The sequence below is a fragment of the Oncorhynchus clarkii genome, chromosome 4 (assembly GCF_045791955.1).
Source record: "Oncorhynchus clarkii lewisi isolate Uvic-CL-2024 chromosome 4, UVic_Ocla_1.0, whole genome shotgun sequence".
NCBI lineage: Eukaryota > Metazoa > Chordata > Actinopteri > Salmoniformes > Salmonidae > Oncorhynchus > Oncorhynchus clarkii.
The window spans coordinates 66,836,452-66,854,677 of record NC_092150.1 but is presented as its reverse complement, the minus strand read 5'-3'; the positions used below and the strand labels follow the sequence as shown (position 1 = coordinate 66,854,677).

The window sequence follows — 18,226 nt, the reverse complement described above, 5'->3', positions numbered from 1 at the left end:
AGAGTGGTATGAGGGCCCGACGTCCACAGGTGGGGGTTGTGCTTACAGCCCAACACCGTGCAGGACGTTTGGCATTTGCCAGAGAACACCAAGATTGGAAAATTCGCCACTGGCGCCCTGTGCTCTTCACAGATGAAAGCAGGTTCACACTGAGCATATGTGACAGACGTGACAGAGTCTGGAGATGCCGTGGGAAATGTTCTGCTGCCTGCAACATCCTCCAGCATGACCGGTTTGGAGGTGGATCAGTCATGGTGTGGGGTGGCATTTCTTTGGGGGGGCCGCACAGCCCTCCATGTGCTCGCCAGAGGTAGCCTGACTGCCATTAGGTACCGAGATGAGATCCTCAGACCCCTTGTGAGACCATATGCTGGTGCGGTTGGCCCTGGGTTCCTCCTAATGCAAGACAATGCTAGACCTCACGTGGCTGGAGTGTGTCAGCAGTTCCTACAAGAGGAAGGCATTGATGCTATGGACTGGCCCGCCCGTTCCCCAGACCTGAATCCAATTGAGCACATCTGGAACATCATGTCTCGCTCCATCCACCAACGCTGTGTTGCACCACAGACTGTCCAGGAGTTGGCGGATGCTTTAGTCCAGGTCTGGGAGGAGATCCCTCAGGAGACCATCCGCCACCTCATCAGGAGCATGCCCAGGCATTGTAGGGAGGTCATAGAGGCACGTGGAGGCCACACACACTATTGAGCCTCATTTTGACTTGTTTTAAGGACATTACTTCAAAGTTGGATCAGCCTGTAGTGTGGTTTTCCGCTTTAATTTTTAGTGTGACTCCAAATCCAGACCTCCATGGGTTGATAAATTTGATTTCCATTGATAATTGTTGTGTGATTTTGTTGTCAGCACATTCAACTATGTAAAGAAAAAAGTATTTAATAAGAATATTTCATTCATTCAGATCTAGGATGTGCTATTTTAGTGTTCCCTTTATTTTTTTGAGCAGTGTATATTCTTTCTATTCTCAGCATAAACAAAACTCTCTCTATCCTCTATCTTGTTAAGTGTGTTCAGGAATGTTGGCTGCTCCCACTAATTGGCCACACCTGATCTTAATGAGTGCTTGCTTCCTTTGAAATGGGGTCTGTTTGAGTCTATTCATAGACTCAAATTAACAGCATTGAATGTGTAAAAAAACATGGCATGCTAGCTCCATCCTGGTGGCGCAATGGACTGATTCCATGGATAGAGAACAGTAGATCATAGGTTGGAATCTCACTGACGCCGTGCCATAATAAAGAAGAAATTATGCTTAGGCGTTATTATTATAATGCCTAAGCAAATTAATTTTCATTAGTCCTATATGCGCTTGAAGTTCAAAACAGTTAACCCAAATTAAGTTAGCAGTTATTAAAAGTCTCAATTGAAACATTCAGTGAATGTTTTAAGGAAGTTATTCAAAAACCTCAAAATAACCTATAATTTCCGTTCTCACAACATTAATAAAAACCTCTCAGGAAAATGTTCAGGGAACCATAGTACAACGTTTTCAGAACCTCTCTGCAACCTTAAAATTAACATTCCCAGTAAAGGCTACATTTCACTTCCATTCTCAGAACGTTTAAAAAACATTCTGATTTACTGGTCAGGAAACGTATGGCTTCATTCCCGGAACCAATGGAAAACCAAAAACGTACGTTCCCACAACTTTTAAGGAACCACATGTGCTAGCTGGGTGCCCTCATTGATATAAAAAGAGGATGAAAAACATAGCATAGACACACTGCCAATTCATCTCTCTCTAACATCATAGCGTCTAGCCAAGAAATCAAGATGGGATATTGAGAGAGGTTTTATAGTTGTGATGATCAACAGTTGATATGAATTATTAATCTCACTCATGGATATCCAATCTAATCTGCTTTAGATTCATTTACTTTTAATTAAAAACCTGCCCAACTTTCAATTAAATCTCTAAGAAAAGATTTAAATGAACTCAAACCTCAGGATTCTTGACTATAAAACATTAAACTAATGATATCCAGGAAACTTTCTTCAAAAGTAACCTGATGTGAACTCTTCCTAGTTGTTAGGGAGGGTTGAGATGTTAATGTAAACCAATCTAAGAAAGGCCATTCCCCCTTCCACCTTTTGTCTCAGTGATGCTAATAACCTAAGATTGATCCCAAGGATACTTACGACTTGTCTCTCCGGTGGATGTGGCGTCTTTGGGGGCTGCTCTGTCGGCGGTGGGGGGAGAGAGACTTGCCTCTGGTCCGTTCTTTGATGGGAGACTGGGCACTCGATGACTTCAGGATCTGAGATAAAACAACAGAATAAGACTTAGGAATCTAATGTATAAGATCCGGTTTGAGCTGCAGTTTCTTTACTGCAAGCTGCAGGAGGAGTTACATTCTGTTTATCAATTAGCAGGCATGTTCACCATTCACTGGGCCCATTTGCTGCAGGCCATGGGGCTGGGGAAATGAAAAGTTCCGCTTCAATAAAAAGAGCAGTTGAAGAAGTTAACTTTTAATGACACAGTTGGATCTCAGGGACATAGTGAGTAAAGGCGCCATCTGTGAATCAATGTAGGGAGAAGAGGAGAGGGGATGACGACACTGTGGGGAGTGGAGAGACTTTGGAGAGGAGAGCCGAGAGTGTCTCTCTTCATTAGTAAAAACACTAACAGACAGTAATGAAGACAGCCTCCCAGGCAGTGCCCTCATTAACGTGATGATACCCCATTAACCCAATCAGCCCACTAGTCAACTCCCTCTGCAAACTCAATTACCCACGGGCTCACACCGGCACATATAGGCAGTTTTTAAGCACACACACAGGCAAAAACACACAGGCACACATGCACGCAAGCACACACACACACACACACACACACACACACACACACACACACACACACACACACACACACACACACACACACACACACACACACACACACACACACACTACAGGCACTGAAAGAGAGACTAACATATTACTAACATCCACTGCTTGGTTAGCAGAATTCGAGTTTCAGGGTCACCCTGACCTGGTAGAAACCTAATGATAGCTCACTGCTGACGGACAGTCCGGAGGAGACTGGAGAATAATTATGAAAAGGATTTCCTGGAACGAACAAACAGGAAGCAGCTCATATTCCGTGCTCCAGAAACCACATGCAGCTGAGAGCATAGGCAGGATGTTAGTCATAAGATTGGTGATAGACATAAGGATGTGTGTGTGGTAGCGGTGGAGGGTTATAGGACAGACACTCCTCTGCTATACTGTATAAAATGCAAGCTCTCTGTCTGTGTTGTGCATAGAAGACACACTAGAAGAATTTCCCAAATAGCCTTTGAGCATTTTCACTGTAAAATTATTCCTAGATTGATTCATTCAAATGAGAAAAGTGTTTTTACACTAATGTCCCTATTACTAGTTCTAAAAAGGAAAAGGGTAGTAGGTGAGTTCTTCAGCTTCCAGAAATACGGTAATATCTATATATACACTGACACATTTTCGGTATGTATGTTAACTATGCACAGCTAACGAGAGGTCAAATACAGAGGTTAAGGCTGTATCTCCAGTGCTGGGCAGCTGGGAACACATGACCTACATTTACTGTTGCTGTGATAGTCAGCCGCACCATCTTACTACCATCCCCCACCAACCACCACGCTACAGCTGAGTCAGATGAATCTGGGAGACGTGGTCCAACCAGCCAGCTTCTCTGTCTTCTCTGTCTCTCTCTCTTCCACTGAGGGGAACTCTGGCCTTAATTATCCCTGACGGTTCATATTACACCCATCGCCCCTCTGTGGTAGCCGCCCTGGTTTCAGACGGGGAACAAAGGGGGAATTCCATGACATGATGCCGTTCCAGACGGAAGCCAAGCCAAAGCAACACAAACGAGTTGAACGCTCTCTCAGGGATGACCTCGGGTCAGTCGACTAGAGAGCTTATCTATTGTGTTGAACATTTTCAACCTAACAGAGTTCAAGGGTACAGTATACTGTACCCTACAATTCAGAGTATTGTTCAAAGACTTGTGAAATATAGTATTTGGGCATCCACGGGGTTACATACAGTGTTGTAGATACTAAACGGGGGAAAATGTATGAAAGGAGGGCAGTGAGGCGTCGAGTAATCAAGTTTGACACATATGCCCTCTCATGTCTGCCTAGAGGAGAAAAATGTGAGAAAGTAGGACAACAACATGGCACCTTCATCCTCATGTCTCGGCCATGTTTCTCCAGCTCCTTCCTCATGTCCTCTCTCCCCAGGCGGGCGGCGTTGAGCACCAGGTACTTCCACTCGATGGGCTGGAAGACGTGCGGGTCGTGGGGCACGTACAGGCCGATCTTCACCTTCTTCAGCGTGTGCTGGTAGCGACGGTATGAGTCCTCGAACTCCATCACCAGCTCGCTGAGCGTGCGGAAGGTCAAGGCCTTGTCCATGAGGTCTTGGCGGCGGCTCATGCCCAGCGTACCATAGCGTCCGTTGCAGTAGACGCCCAGCACCACGTGGTGGAAGTGGTTCCCTGAGAACTGGGTCTTGAAGCTGATGGGGAAACGCTCCACCGACGTCAGCCCGTTGGTCAGGTATCTGGGGTGACCATGCTCAAGGACGTTAACTGGCATCATTAGCAACAACAACAGTTTCAGGGAATTTAATGCTGTCTACTGAATGGTTGTAATTATATACACAGAAAGAGAGAGCTAGCGAGCGAAAGAGAGAAAAGAGAAAGAAAGAAAGAAAGAAAGAAAGAAAGAAAGAAAAAGAAAGAAAGAAGAAGGTAAACGCTAAAGCATCATGGTTAAAGGGGTTAGCATCAGTAGTATAATCAACAACAACAGTTTCAGGGAATTTAATGCTGTCTACTGAATGGTTGTAATTATATACACAGAAAGAGAGAGCGAGCGAGCGAAAGAGAGAAAAGAGAAAGAAAGAAAGAAAGAAAGAAGGTAAAAGCTAAAGCATCATGGTTAAAGGGGGTAGCATCAGTAGTATAATCAACAACAACTTTTCAGAGATAAATACTCCCTAATAATCTCCTGAATGGTGATCACTTGATGTTTACGAGAGAGAGAGAGAGAGAGAGAGAGAGAGAGAGAGAGAGAGAGAGAGAGAGAGAGAGAGAGAGAGAGAAGGGTGTATCCAAGCCAATGTTAAGCCCACTCACAAATTCATTAGATTATTTCCAGAAACTCATTAGCTAACTGGCATTGGCTGTTTTAATAATGGAGAAGCAGATTTAGTAAAAGTGGCTTGTCTTTGAACCCAAACACAGCCACACTCACTATATCTCTAAATCAAATCAGCTAATGGAGGGAGTGAATGAGAGGGTTTGGAGCTGACAGGTGTAACATTCATTATATCAGTTTCATTACAGCGAACAGACTGTAGTACATCTCTGCACATCATAGGATGGGATACTATCACAAAACAGATACATTTCTTTCAAACAAAATTTGAGGATACAGTATATGCATATTTCATTCGAAAGTAGCCAGACACTCAAAGACTGTTATTCCTAAAAGTCCCAGGAATAAATATCTGTGGTGTCCTAACGTGGCATCTAGTGTCTCACACAATGCACACCAGGCTAGCCTCTCCCTGGGGCTTATACTGGCTCCACAGAACTCTTATGTAACTGGCCTGTGGATCCACTGCAGCGTGGCTGGGTGGCGCACGATGCGGCAGATTTGACAAATCTGGCCTGCCCAGGAGAGAGGGGGGCGGAGGGGGACACGGCAAGCTTGGAGATGGGTTATCTGGGACTGTCCAGGTCCCGAGGCAGTAGAGGCACTACAGTGACACACACAAGAATAGGAAACTCCACTGTGTGTATCAGTGACCTTATGACCAGTAAAAAGCAACTGGCAGCCCCACTGACTGGCCTGAGAAAGGGTCAATCAGATCAGAGTTTGACCCACTACCAACCATTAGCCTCAGCAGTACTGACCTCATCATCATCCAGACATATATTATGCATCTATGATCTATGATCCACTCATCCGTATCATCATCAGTAATGTTGTCGTCTCATGTTTTCAATAAGCAGGCTGTTTTCGCTGCACCCTCACTCTGCAGTGTTGTGCAGTAACAATAACACAATCTGGCTGCTACTGTGGTTGAGATAATACATTGGATCTGAGAGAGGGAGCACATTTCAGCATCAACTGACTGGTTTGTGGCTTGGCTCTGTTTCCTCTCAGCTACCAGCAACCATCTATTTGTATTTTTTATCTCTCCACACCAAGCCCTCTCAATGGCCAGAGCGCCTGTCCGTCATCTTCACATCCCGCCCGCCCGCCCACCCCTAACATCACAGCACTGTACTTTCATTAAATAATCATAGGGGCCAGCCGACCAGTTTAACAGGTGCAATGGGGATTCCCTTCCACAACATACATAGTTAAAAGGCATCTTTGTAGCGTCCGTGTGCGGCCACGAGTCATGTTTCACAAGCAAGATGCCTGTAGAGAAATATTCACAGAGGAAGCCTCAACTAAATAAAGTGGGCATATCCCATTTGAAGAAGAGAGCTCTTGAGTTTTGAGAGAAGAGTGACAGGTATTATTTAAGATCACCACAGGACAGGAAGCACCATGAAAGGAGGTTATGGTAGTTGACATCAACACTTTGATCAGTTACACTCTGTTTTCCCATGAGAAACAAACCCAACGTTGGGAGAATACAGACAGACAGACAGCAGAAAGAATACTTTTTTCTGACACTTTGTTTTTTCACAGAGTAGGGAGCGCAGTGCGGCGGCGGTTTGCAGAACGTTGGTGTGATTATTCATTGAGGCGGCAGTTAGAGCAACAGAAAAAAGAAAGCCCCTCTGTCCTCCCCTGTGGTAGCTGGGTCTGTCTACACTGTACACACATACTGTACACACACACACCCACACACACAGAGTCCCCCCATTGCCTCTCCTTACTGAATGCCCCATTAACTAACTACAAAAATATCACATATTACCAATGATGCAAGGCATGTGATCCACCCCAACCCCAATAGTAGCATACTTCCTCTTATCTGCCACCAGGCAAGAGCTCTTTCCATTACCTGGGGAGGATTATTGTTGCCATAGAAACCAAACCAAGCGACGTATGACTATAAGGCCTGTGTTTACTAGCTCCAGCAGTACTGGCTCATGCTGCTTTAACACCTGAGCTGGGAAAACTCCAGGGAGGCGTTGCAAATATTAATGACACGCCTGTTAACTGCCCCCTAAGCCAATCTCCAACAGAACAGCATATCTCTAGGTATATGACAAACACTCTGTCAGTGTTTGGAAGATTAAGATACATGCTTGCTCGGTTGCCATGATGCTGTGTGTGGAAGATGGCCCATAGTAAATATGATCCACGATGCACCACTGTTTGGTCAAGAGGAGGGTCATCACTTTAGTAAAACCATCTGCTGCCCCTCTTGTTTTTTAAAACCAAATATCTATCATTAAGTGAAAGGCGAAACCAACTCGCAATAAACATCTAAACATTCTGTTGGGACAAGACTGCCATTGACCCCTGATCCAGTACATTCACTGTTTTCTAAAGTATTAAAATGATATGCCCTCATTCACCCTAATTCTTTGACGTTCTATCAATCCTCGTAACAGGCAACAACAAAAAATCTGTTTAAATGTGTGACAATAATAAGAGCATACATAGTTCCATTACAAATATGTCCAAGACCTGATGAAACTGAGTTATTCTTTAAAAAACAAACATAAACTCTGTTTCTCCTCTCTGCGATAAGCATCTTAGGCTACTGTACTCAGAACCTCTTATCTGTAGTAGAGGAATCTGCCTTGCGGGGGGGACCTACTAATGCACCAAGTTACTGGAGGATTCAGCTCAACACAAAGACAAGGCTGTAGTAGTTGATCTGGAGGGAAACATAGGTTGTATCATAAGAAAACACGAGTATACAACACTACATCTACTAAACCATTCACAGAACAAAACTAAGAGCCATGCTGTAACAACTGAGTCTCTAATTTTCTCACTATTATCTGAACATATCAACTGGTTCTGTATCTTAGCATACAGCTTGGCTGGCTCTTTCATCTAGGAGACCAGAGAATGTCTGTTGCAAGTCAAAGCATCATTGAGCTTATCATCTTTGTCAATGAGGGTTAACAGGTTTGGTCTCACCTGACAGACTTGGACTTGAGCCTATGACATCCCACTGGGCAAAAACTGGCCGAATAAACATTGTTTCCATGTCACTTCAACCAAAGAATTCAATGTGATAACGTTGAATCAACGTGTAAAACCGATTGGATTTGAAAAAAGTAATTAACGTAAAAGAATTTGGTATTTTTAACCCAAATCCAATGACATTATGACATGTATTTAATTATTTCATATTGAATTCAAGTTAATTGACAACTAAACCAACTGTAAATGAAAACTAGATGTTGAACTGACATCTGTGCCCAGTGGGATAAACCGAGAGAAAAGCCTGTCAAGTCAACAGACACAACAGACACAGCCTTTTTCTTCATGAGACCAGCCTGCAGTTTTGACTGAGGATAAACCTGTGCCCCTGAGAAAGATCAGGCTCGGACGTGACAGTAACCGTTTGTGAAAAGGCCCAGCAGCCAAGCCGCTCTAAATGGCAATGTGAGAAACGCTGCAGAAACTTTGCTCTGCCTGCCTATATGCTAGGAGGGAGGTTCACCTTTGAACTTTCAGACTATTGTTTCCTAGCAACTGGGGCATCTGTGAGTCTTACTGGCCTAAGGGGGATTATTAAAGGGAAAGGGTATACCTCGTCAGTCGCACAACTGAATGTATCTAATTGATTTCAGGGGTTTCAACGGGCACCTCAGGACCAGAAACAGATCCGCTCTAACTCCCTTGGTTAATGTGTATCTCCGACTGTGCCTACAGGCAAAGAAAGGATACATTCCAAGGATGACAGCTTCAAGGCATTTGATTGGAAGAGATTCCCTGATCATTTCTCTCGCACTCTCCATCAACCTGAAAGAGAACAAAGATGATTGTAGTGAATATTCTTGTTTCATACAAAGTCCCCTTTGGTGCCTTATACGAACAATGACACAATGGTGTTATTCAAACAGGATAACAACAGACCCTGTTTGATTGACTTCAAATGTGTCAAGTACAAGCCAAGTACACTAATGAAAGCACCATCTTCTAAATACGATGACCTCTTTTACATATTTATTATTTTTAAATGTCCTGGCTGTCTTTGCAGAGTACATGCACATTGCATGTGTACTCTGGGTAAAGGACACAGCCTTAGGCAGAGGACAGCTATTTTCAACATATGAACTGGCCTATATTCTTCTACAGACAAATGATGTTGTCTCACAGAGTAATGGGACCTCTCTTCTGGCTCGGCACAGTGGCAGACACAGGAAAGACACAAGCACAAACCAATTGAGATACCACAGACACGGCCTCACAGCCACACTTACCCACACAATGGTCTGGTCTTCCTTATCTCAAAGAACTGAGTTCCTGTGTGATTGTATCTGACAGACAGTTAAGGGGCATTCAAAGGAGTCTGCAATTATTTACAATGGCTGGGCGAGAGTGGAATGGTGATGTTTCTGATATCAGGTTGTTGTAATTCATCTATTGTAGGCTAGAGGTTTATGAATATCCGAGAGAAAAAAAACTGTACCTCAAAGACCTCATTGATTAAATTTTTCCCCCCCTCACTGTCATGTGTCAAGTCTAACTGAAACGAATTTGAAAACGATGGCTACTCTCCATCTGAATGTGTCTCCTGCAGTTAACAGAGTGAAGACTATAAAGTACTGTGACATTATTTACAGACCCACGGAGCACCTGTGGCTACAGTATGGCAGTTGGTGCACCTGTAGCTACAGTATGGCAGTTGGTGCACCTGCACTCCCCTGGCTACAATCACAACAAATTAAGCCCACCTGAAAACGTTGACACAGTGTTAGTTAGCTAACACACTGCATACATACTGTGCAACCCCCAGGGCTCCAGAGTGAATTAAACAGTGTGAAATGTGTCACGGATCTGCAATGAGCTATAGGAGGACATTGTGCCCTAAAAGGAGCTGTGGTTTCTCTCTTCTCAGCGTGTTCTGTGAACGGGGGATGAGAGGAGGATAAGGGAAGGGAGGTGGCAGGTTGAGTGCTCGGCAGGGAAAGGATACTGCAGTGCCTTCATGTAGTTCTGGATGGCCAGCAGCCAGGCAGGGACAGACATGGAGGGCTTGAAGTTGGGGACCGATGGCACAGGGTGCTGTGGGATGACAAAGAAAGACTATGTTAGATTGATCTTGGTGGTGGTGGAAACATAAACATGTGGCAATATTGAAGGCCTTCTACTGTCCAGTCATTGAGTCAGTCAGAACCAGAAAAACAAATGTGTGTGTGTGCGTGTGAAAAAAGGTGACCCAGTAGACTAAACACTATGTAATTTCCTCAGGGTTGTTTCTCTTCTCAACAGAGCTGTTCAACTGAGCTTATCTGAGGAGTCTGGTGTCATGCTGAAGACAAACAGTTTAGCCCTCTGTCTCAGTCACACAAACCCTACTATGCTCTATTTGGAAAGCCTGAGGTGATGGATCAAACTAATGACAGAGTACCATGCCCTAAACCCAGAGGGAAGACATTTCCTTTCCAGGATATTAGTAATTCTAGTTAGTCATTGTTAGGTCTGTTTCTCGGATCAATCAATGGCACACACACACACACACACACACACACACACACACACACACACACACACACACACACACACACACACACACACACACACACACACACACACACACACACACACACACACACACACACACACACACACACACACACACACACACACTGATCCTTTCAACCAGGTTTGTGTAGTATCTGACTCAACAGAGAACAATACAGCCACTAGATCAGTCACAGGTACAGAGAAAGAGGGTGTGAGAGAGATAGCAAATGTGTATATTTTGTGTGGACAGGAAAAGAGAATCCCAAACCAATCAAGGTGAGATGAGAGGATAAGATAACCCCAAACCAATCAAGGTGAGATGAGAGGATAAGAGAAACCCAAACCAATCAAGGTGAGATGAGAGGATAAGAGAAACCCAAACCAATCAAGGTGAGATGAGAGGATAAGAGAAACCCAAACCAATCAAGGTGAGATGAGAGGATAAGAGAAACCCAAACCAATCAAGGTGAGATAGGGATCATCAGCCCTCTACCACCTACAGATGGGTCTCATCAGCCCTCTACCCCCTACAGATAGGGCGCATCAGCCCTCTACCCCCCACAGATAGATCTCATCAACCCTCTACCACCTACAGATAGATCTCATCAGCCCTCCACCCCCTACAGATAGATCTCATCAGCCCTCCACCCCCTACAGATAGGGCTCATCAGCCATCTACCCCCTACAGATAGGTCTCATCAGCCCTCCACCCCCTACAGATAGGTCTCATCAGCCCTTTATCTCCTACAGATAGGTCTCATCAGCCCTTTATCTCCTACAGATAGGGCTCATCAGCCCTTTATCTCCTACAGATAGGTCTCATCAGCCCTTTATCTCCTACAGATAGGTCTCATCAGCCCTTTATCTCCTACAGATAGGTCTCATCAGCCCTTTATCTCCTACAGATAGTGGTCTAAGCTCTCGCTCATCACACAGGCTAATTTCAAAAGCTTTAAATCAAAGCTGTGCAAATGAGTAAGCAAAAAACAGTGTAATATTCAGCAGTTAGTTGCGCTGGGTCTTATTTCTCAATAATCCCTCACACAATCCCCCTGCCAGCCCTATCTCCACTGTGGAGAGCCTGGAATGGAACATAATTCTGCTGGGTCAGGGAAGGAGTACAGGGGTATTTCTTTCTTCTCTCCCTCTCTTTATCTCTATCTCCACAGTAAACGGAGGGATGGGAGGATGAGGATAAGTGCTGACTGAGGAAAGGATTTCCTTGTGCTTGGTATCAGACATCTTCTCAAAGTGTAGCCAACCACATCACATATAGAAAAGTAATAACACAGGGCCTCCCGGGTGGCACAGTGGTCTAGGGCACGGCGATACTCTGGGTTCGCGCCCAGGCTCTGTCGCAGCTGGCCGCGACTGGGAGGTACGTGGGGCGACGCACAATTGGCCTAGCGTCGTCCGGGTTAGGGAGGGTTTGGCTGGTAGGGATATCCTTGTCTCATCGCGCACTAGCGACTCCTGTGGCGGGCCGGGCGCAGTGCACGCTATCCCGGTCGCCAGGTGCACGGTGTTTCCTCCAACACATTGGTGCGGCTGGCTACCGAGTTGGATGCGCGCTGTGTTAAGAAGCAGTGCGGCTTGGTTGGGTTGTGTTTCGGAGGATGCATGGCTTTCGACCTTCGTCTCTTCCGAGCCCGTACGGGAGTTGTAGTGATGAGACAAGATAGTAACTACTAACAATTGGATACCACGAAAAAGGGGGTAAAAAAAAAAGACACACAGAAAAAAGAAGGATAACCATCTCTGCAGTACTCCACCAATCAGGCCTTTATGGTCGAGTGGCTAGACGGAAGCCACTCCTCGGTAAAAGGCACATGACAGCCCGCTTGGAGCCAAAAGGTCTGATGAAACCAAGATTTCCATCTTTGGCCTAAAATGCCAAACATCACGTCTGGAGGAAACCTGGCACCATCCCAAAGCTGAAGCATGGTGGTGGGAACATCATGCTGTGGGGATGTTTTTCAGCAACAGGGACTGGGAGAATAGTCAGGATCGAGGGAAAGATAAACGGAGCAGTACAGAGAGATCCTTGATGAAAACCTGCTCCAGAGCGCTCAGGACCTCAGACTGGGGCAAAGGTTCACCCTCCAACAGGACAACCCTAAACACACAGCCAAGACAGTGCAGGAGTGGCTTCAGGATAACTCTCTGAATGTCCTTGAGTGGCCAAGCCAGAGCCCGAACTTGAACCTGATCGAACATCTCTGGAGAGCCCTGGAAATAGCTGTGCAGCGACATTCCACATCCAATCTGACAGAGCTTGAGAGGATCTGTAGAGAAGAATGGGAAAAACTCCCCAAATACAGGTGTGCCAAGTGTGTAGCGTCATACCCAAGACGACCTGAGACTGTAATCGCTGCCAAAGGGGCTTCAACAAAGTACTAAGGGGTCTGATTACTTATGTAAACTTATGTAAATTTGGACTCATCAGACCAAAGGACAAGCAAGTCTCTTCTTCTTATTGTTGTCCTTTAGTAATGGTTTCTTTGCATCAATTTGACCACAAAGGCCTGATTCAAGCAGTCTCCTCTGAACAGTAGATGTTAAGATGTGTCTGTTATTTGAACTTGAAATGTGATGCATTTATTTGGACTGCAATTTCTGAGGCTGGTAACTCCAATGAACTTATCCTCTGCAGCAGAGGTAACTCTGGGTCTTCCTTTCCTGTGGTGGTCCTCATGAGAGCCAGTATCATCATAGTTCTTGATGGTTGTTGCGACTGCACTTGAAGAAACTTTCAAAGTTCTTGAAATTTTCTGTAATGACTGACCTTCATGTCTTAAAGTAATGATGGACTGTCGTTTCTCTTTGCTTATTTGAGCTGTTCTTGCCATAATATGGACTTGGTATTGTACCAAATATGGCTATCTTCTGTATACCACCTTTACCTTGTCACAACACAACTGATTGGCTCAAAAGCGTAAAGGAAAGACATTCCACAAATTAACTTTTAACAAGGCACACCTGTTAATTGAAATACCTCATGAAGCTGGTTGAGTGAATGCCAAGAGTGTGCAAAGCTGTCATCAAGGCAAAGGGTGGCTACTTTGCAGAATCTCAAATATAAAATATATTTTGATTTGTTTAGGACTTTTTTGGTCAGTACATGATTCTATATGGGTTATTTCATAGTGTTGATGTCTTCACTATTATTCTACAATGTAGAAAATAGTACAAATAAAGACAAGCCCTGGAATGAGTAGGTGTGTCTTTTGACTGGTACTGTATAAGATAAAAGCAGGAGACAAATTTCCATCTCGCATGGAGTTATAAAGTGTGTCTTATTTTAGTTCTATTCTCATTTAGATGCAGTGTTAGTGTTGAGAGAGAGTTGACAGGAGCGCAACACACAATGCTCCCAATTCACCATGTGTAATTAGCTGTCTGCCTGCTCCTCTGTCTTCCTTTTCTTTTCTCCAATCTGAAGAATAGGAGGGCGCCCTGCGGAGCTCAGAGAACTACCGGACCTAAAGGCAAGAGTGTGTGACTCAACTTAATTCCTTATTATAAAGGTGTGAAAGACTTCCTATTAAAAAAAGAGGACAATTACACAGAGGGAAATGGAGACAAGCTTTGAAATGTATATTTCAGCACCACAGTAAGTGGGATAGTATTAACACCTGGTGACCTGACTGAGCAAGGCTGAGGCTGGCAATGCATGGTCTGTCTGTAGACGTACCATCCGTTCCTCACAGTTGGACAAGCGGGAATTAAAAGGTAGTTCAAAGAGGGATTTCTCCCTTTCCGTCCAGCCGTCCCGTCTGTCTGTTCCCCAGCTTTAGAGAGGTCGTGTGGGGGTCAAACAGGCCGCCCCCTGTGTGGTGACTCTAATCTAACTTTACTTCCCCAGGGGACATCACTGAAACCTGATGGCGACAGCCAAGATGTGACTGCAGCACCAAAGACCCTGGGCATCTGTCTCTCTCAAGAAGATAGTTGGGCATTGGTCAGAGACTAGGCCTGTTCAGAGCATGATTGCTTACGGTTTTCATGTGATTACCATAAAGGTACCATAAAACATTAGATTGAACCTTCTCCCATTGGACTGCATGTGAAATAAAAACAAATACATAAATGATTCTTCATTCAGTAGCACCACGTTTGGAGCTCAGTTCAGACTAACCAAATCCTATTGTGATGCAATGAGGTGCACATGAGGTAAGTTTGAAACAGAATGGGAGGCTGAAAGCCTGTTTTGTTTCCTGTAAAAAGCCTGTTTTGTTTCCTGTAAAAAGCTTTTTGGAAAGTATTATGCCATAACAGATTATCCTAGACTCAAATCCGAGATGGTGGATTAGTTCGCTCACAACCAACCCCTTCAAATAATCAGGGCAAAGTAAGGGCACAGAGCTCACACAGTGGTGTTACCATTCCTGACATGGCATAGTAATGTTACCATAATATCAATAGAGCAGAACATAGAGAAATACAGTATTTCAGGAGACCGAGAGTCAAATCTGCTAACATCTTACCAACATGCCATATGGGTGGGCCAGTGGAACCATGAATCAAGTTTCCAAAACAATGAATGACTACAGGTAAATACAGAAAACCCTTGCAAAAAATGCAAGTAATGAATGGATCACGAGGCACGCTTTAATCACACCTCCAGCCCTCAGAGTATGCTGCAGGTTGACACTTCACAGGCTTCTCTCTGTAGCCTATAGCTCTGTATGCATACATGTGAGTTCCACAGACAGCAGTGCAATGCTCATTCGCTCCTCCACACAATTACCCAGACACTGGCCCTGAGGTTATCCCTGAGCTGCCTGTAACACTGCAGAACATAACTACCATTCACCTATTCACAAAGACATAGACTATAGATAGTGTTTGTGCTGGTTTATTCTTGAGTGGAGAGGGTTAGATGATGGACAAAGGTATATAATGGCATGAGGGAAATCCCACAGGACTGACCAGGTCTACAGGTTACTGTTATTGTGGACTGCCAAAGGGTAGTTCATAAGACACTGAACTTAAAAGCAAGTTTCACACTGTCCCTTGATGATGCAGCACCAAAGCAGCACCTGGTCATAGCTCCAACAACTAGTGCAGAAGCAGCACCAAGAATGGACACAGACCGTGGCAATTACAAAGGTTCCTGCGTGCATTCTTGTCATATGCTTTATATAGCTGACAGTGTGCTATGAGTTTGGGATTTGCCATCACATGCACTAATTGCCGGCGTACAAATGAGTAATGCTCCAGAGTCTCCTTTCTCAGCACAGTCCCACTCCCACCAGTGACAGAGAAAGAGGCTCTCAACACTGATCCCTGCTTGGTGACACTCAGTCCCGGTTATGTCTGGCCTCTGAGGAAATTACTCCGGCAATGTGGTGTTCTGTTGGATGCCAGGGCAGGCTGAAATAATCTGCATGCCTTAATGCTTCATTCCTCAACAGGATAATCAGGAAAGACTTTCAGGAGGAAATCTTCAACTCATCCTGTTATGGTTCTGTGAACGCTACTCTCTGTTATTATCGATGCATAGTCACTTTAACAACTCTACCTACATGTACATATTACCTCAATTACCTCGACTAACCGGTGCCCCAGCACATTGACTCTGTACCGGTACCCACTGTATATAGCCTTGCTATTGATATTTTACTGCTGCTTTTTAATAATTTGTTACTTTTATTTCTAACTTTTCGTAGGTATTTTCTTACAACTGCATTGTTGGTTAAGGGCTTGAAAGTAAGCAATTTACTGTATTCGGTGCATGTGATTTGATGGATTCTTTGCATGGATGGAATTGCAAATGATATTTGTTGAATTGCAATTTGAAGCATATGTCAGTGTTGGTTATTACATGGTAATTGCACAGGATTTTTAGGACAATATCACTGCTTTTCAGTCTAGCTTTGAGGCTATACTTACTTTGGGAAGGTATGCAGCATTCCTTATCTTGCTGACCATGTCTTGTCCATCGGGGTGTACTTTGGCTACATGAGTCCACATCCTCTCCCAAGTGACACCCTCAATGGGAAAACCAGTTCTGTTCACGTAAAAGAGCACACCCCCATCTTTCTCATCTTCTTCTCCCGATGAACGTCCAGCGTTGTTGGGGGTGCTAAGGGTGGCAGATTCAGCGCCCGGGCTCGAGTTGCAGTACGTACTGCCACTGGTACTTTTGGATCGGTGCCTCCCCATCTTAGCTGCAGGTGAACAAGTGCTAGTGGCGTTGGGTCCAGTCATCGTTCAATTCAAAAGTGGAGGTCCTTGCAGATGGCAGCCCGCGATGATTCCACTTGCTTTTGTCAATAACCCAGAATTCCTATAACATGTTGCTGTACCAATATCCACTCCCGTACGTCCAGATAACGGTACTGCAATCACTCAAATAAATGAAATTAAGAAAAAAATCGCATATGTCAAGCTTTTTTAGGTAGAAATGCACCAGAAAAAAATGTGCATTTCATTTTCAGCTAAGCATAATCTTTACTCATTAAAAAGGCTGAAAGATGCCACCAAGTAATCAAACCGCAAAGCATAGCCTACTTAAATACCGCATAGTGTGTGGACCATTCATAACAATGTAGTTTACTGGTTAACCGTAGTAGAATATTCACGGCTTGGCTCGCTCCTCTTTAACTTCATCCTTTGCTCAGAACACTGCCGGAACGTATGACCCCCACAGCTTGAGACAACCCCTGCAATGCATTTCGATCCGTTCGTAGTCTACATATTTCCCCAATATCGAGTAGGCAATTCGAAAGCTTTGTCCTCATTATGAAAACTCCTCTTTGGTAATTTAGTCATCCATCACATGGTTAATCTTTTGCTTAAATGATGTCACTATGTTGTTCTGTCTATAGTAACCCCGGCAGCCAGACGCGTTCTAAATTATTTCATTGGGTGTAGCAACAAAGAGAGGCGGACTTAAGTAGAATTCATACCAAATAAGGAACTAATCCCTTGCTGTGATTGGTGGCGATAGCGGATGAGGGCGTCAACAAGTGAAATTTGCAACAAATGGATTTTTTTTTCTTACCATCGGTCAACACTTTTAAAGTCGTACTGTCATAAAGGTTGTTACAATGTAACAACTTCACACTGATTCAAGGTAACCAGTTGGTGTCGGACGTGAAATGGTCAGTGGCTATTCAGAAAGTAAACGTATGGACATACTTACATATTGTCCAAGATGATCAAAGGCTTGATTGTTAATGCATAGAAACAATACATATTGTTAAGTGATAGGAGGACATTTTATTTATGTATCAAAATAGCCTACCCTAGCGGGATATCAAGGTTAGGCCTACTTGTTTAGAAATGTGAGAATATGCACTCCAGCAACAGGCTAGTTGGTCAAATATGCACACATTCTGGACAATGTCAGCCAATTCTAATTGGGTTTTCTAACTTTCTCTACACGTTTTCAACCTAGTGCTAGCATTTCAATCACTTATGATACTGTCACAAAAACCATAATTTGTTGGACCATCATTAGAATACAGTATGCTTATTAAATATATTTGAATAATGGTCACCACATGAGGAAACCGTTGTTACAATGTCTA

The 18,226-nt window shown here is 44.2% G+C and overlaps 1 protein-coding gene across 1 annotated transcript in view; it reads right to left on the bottom strand.

The window, feature by feature from the left end:
* Window positions 1–17,494, bottom strand: part of LOC139407133 (tubulinyl-Tyr carboxypeptidase 2-like) — a 42,312-nt gene extending 24,818 nt beyond the window's left edge. Inside the window, exons 1-6 of the mRNA XM_071150560.1 lie at window positions 16,584–17,494; window positions 10,138–10,226; window positions 9,422–9,478; window positions 8,886–8,960; window positions 4,185–4,566; window positions 2,155–2,273 (exon numbers count right to left, since the gene is read on the bottom strand). Of these exons, the coding sequence (XP_071006661.1) occupies window positions 2,155–2,273; window positions 4,185–4,566; window positions 8,886–8,960; window positions 9,422–9,478; window positions 10,138–10,226; window positions 16,584–16,901 (1,040 nt within the window). The 5' untranslated portion in view covers window positions 16,902–17,494. The remainder of the gene's footprint in view (window positions 1–2,154; window positions 2,274–4,184; window positions 4,567–8,885; window positions 8,961–9,421; window positions 9,479–10,137; window positions 10,227–16,583) is intronic.
* Window positions 17,495–18,226: the final 732 nt, after the last annotated feature.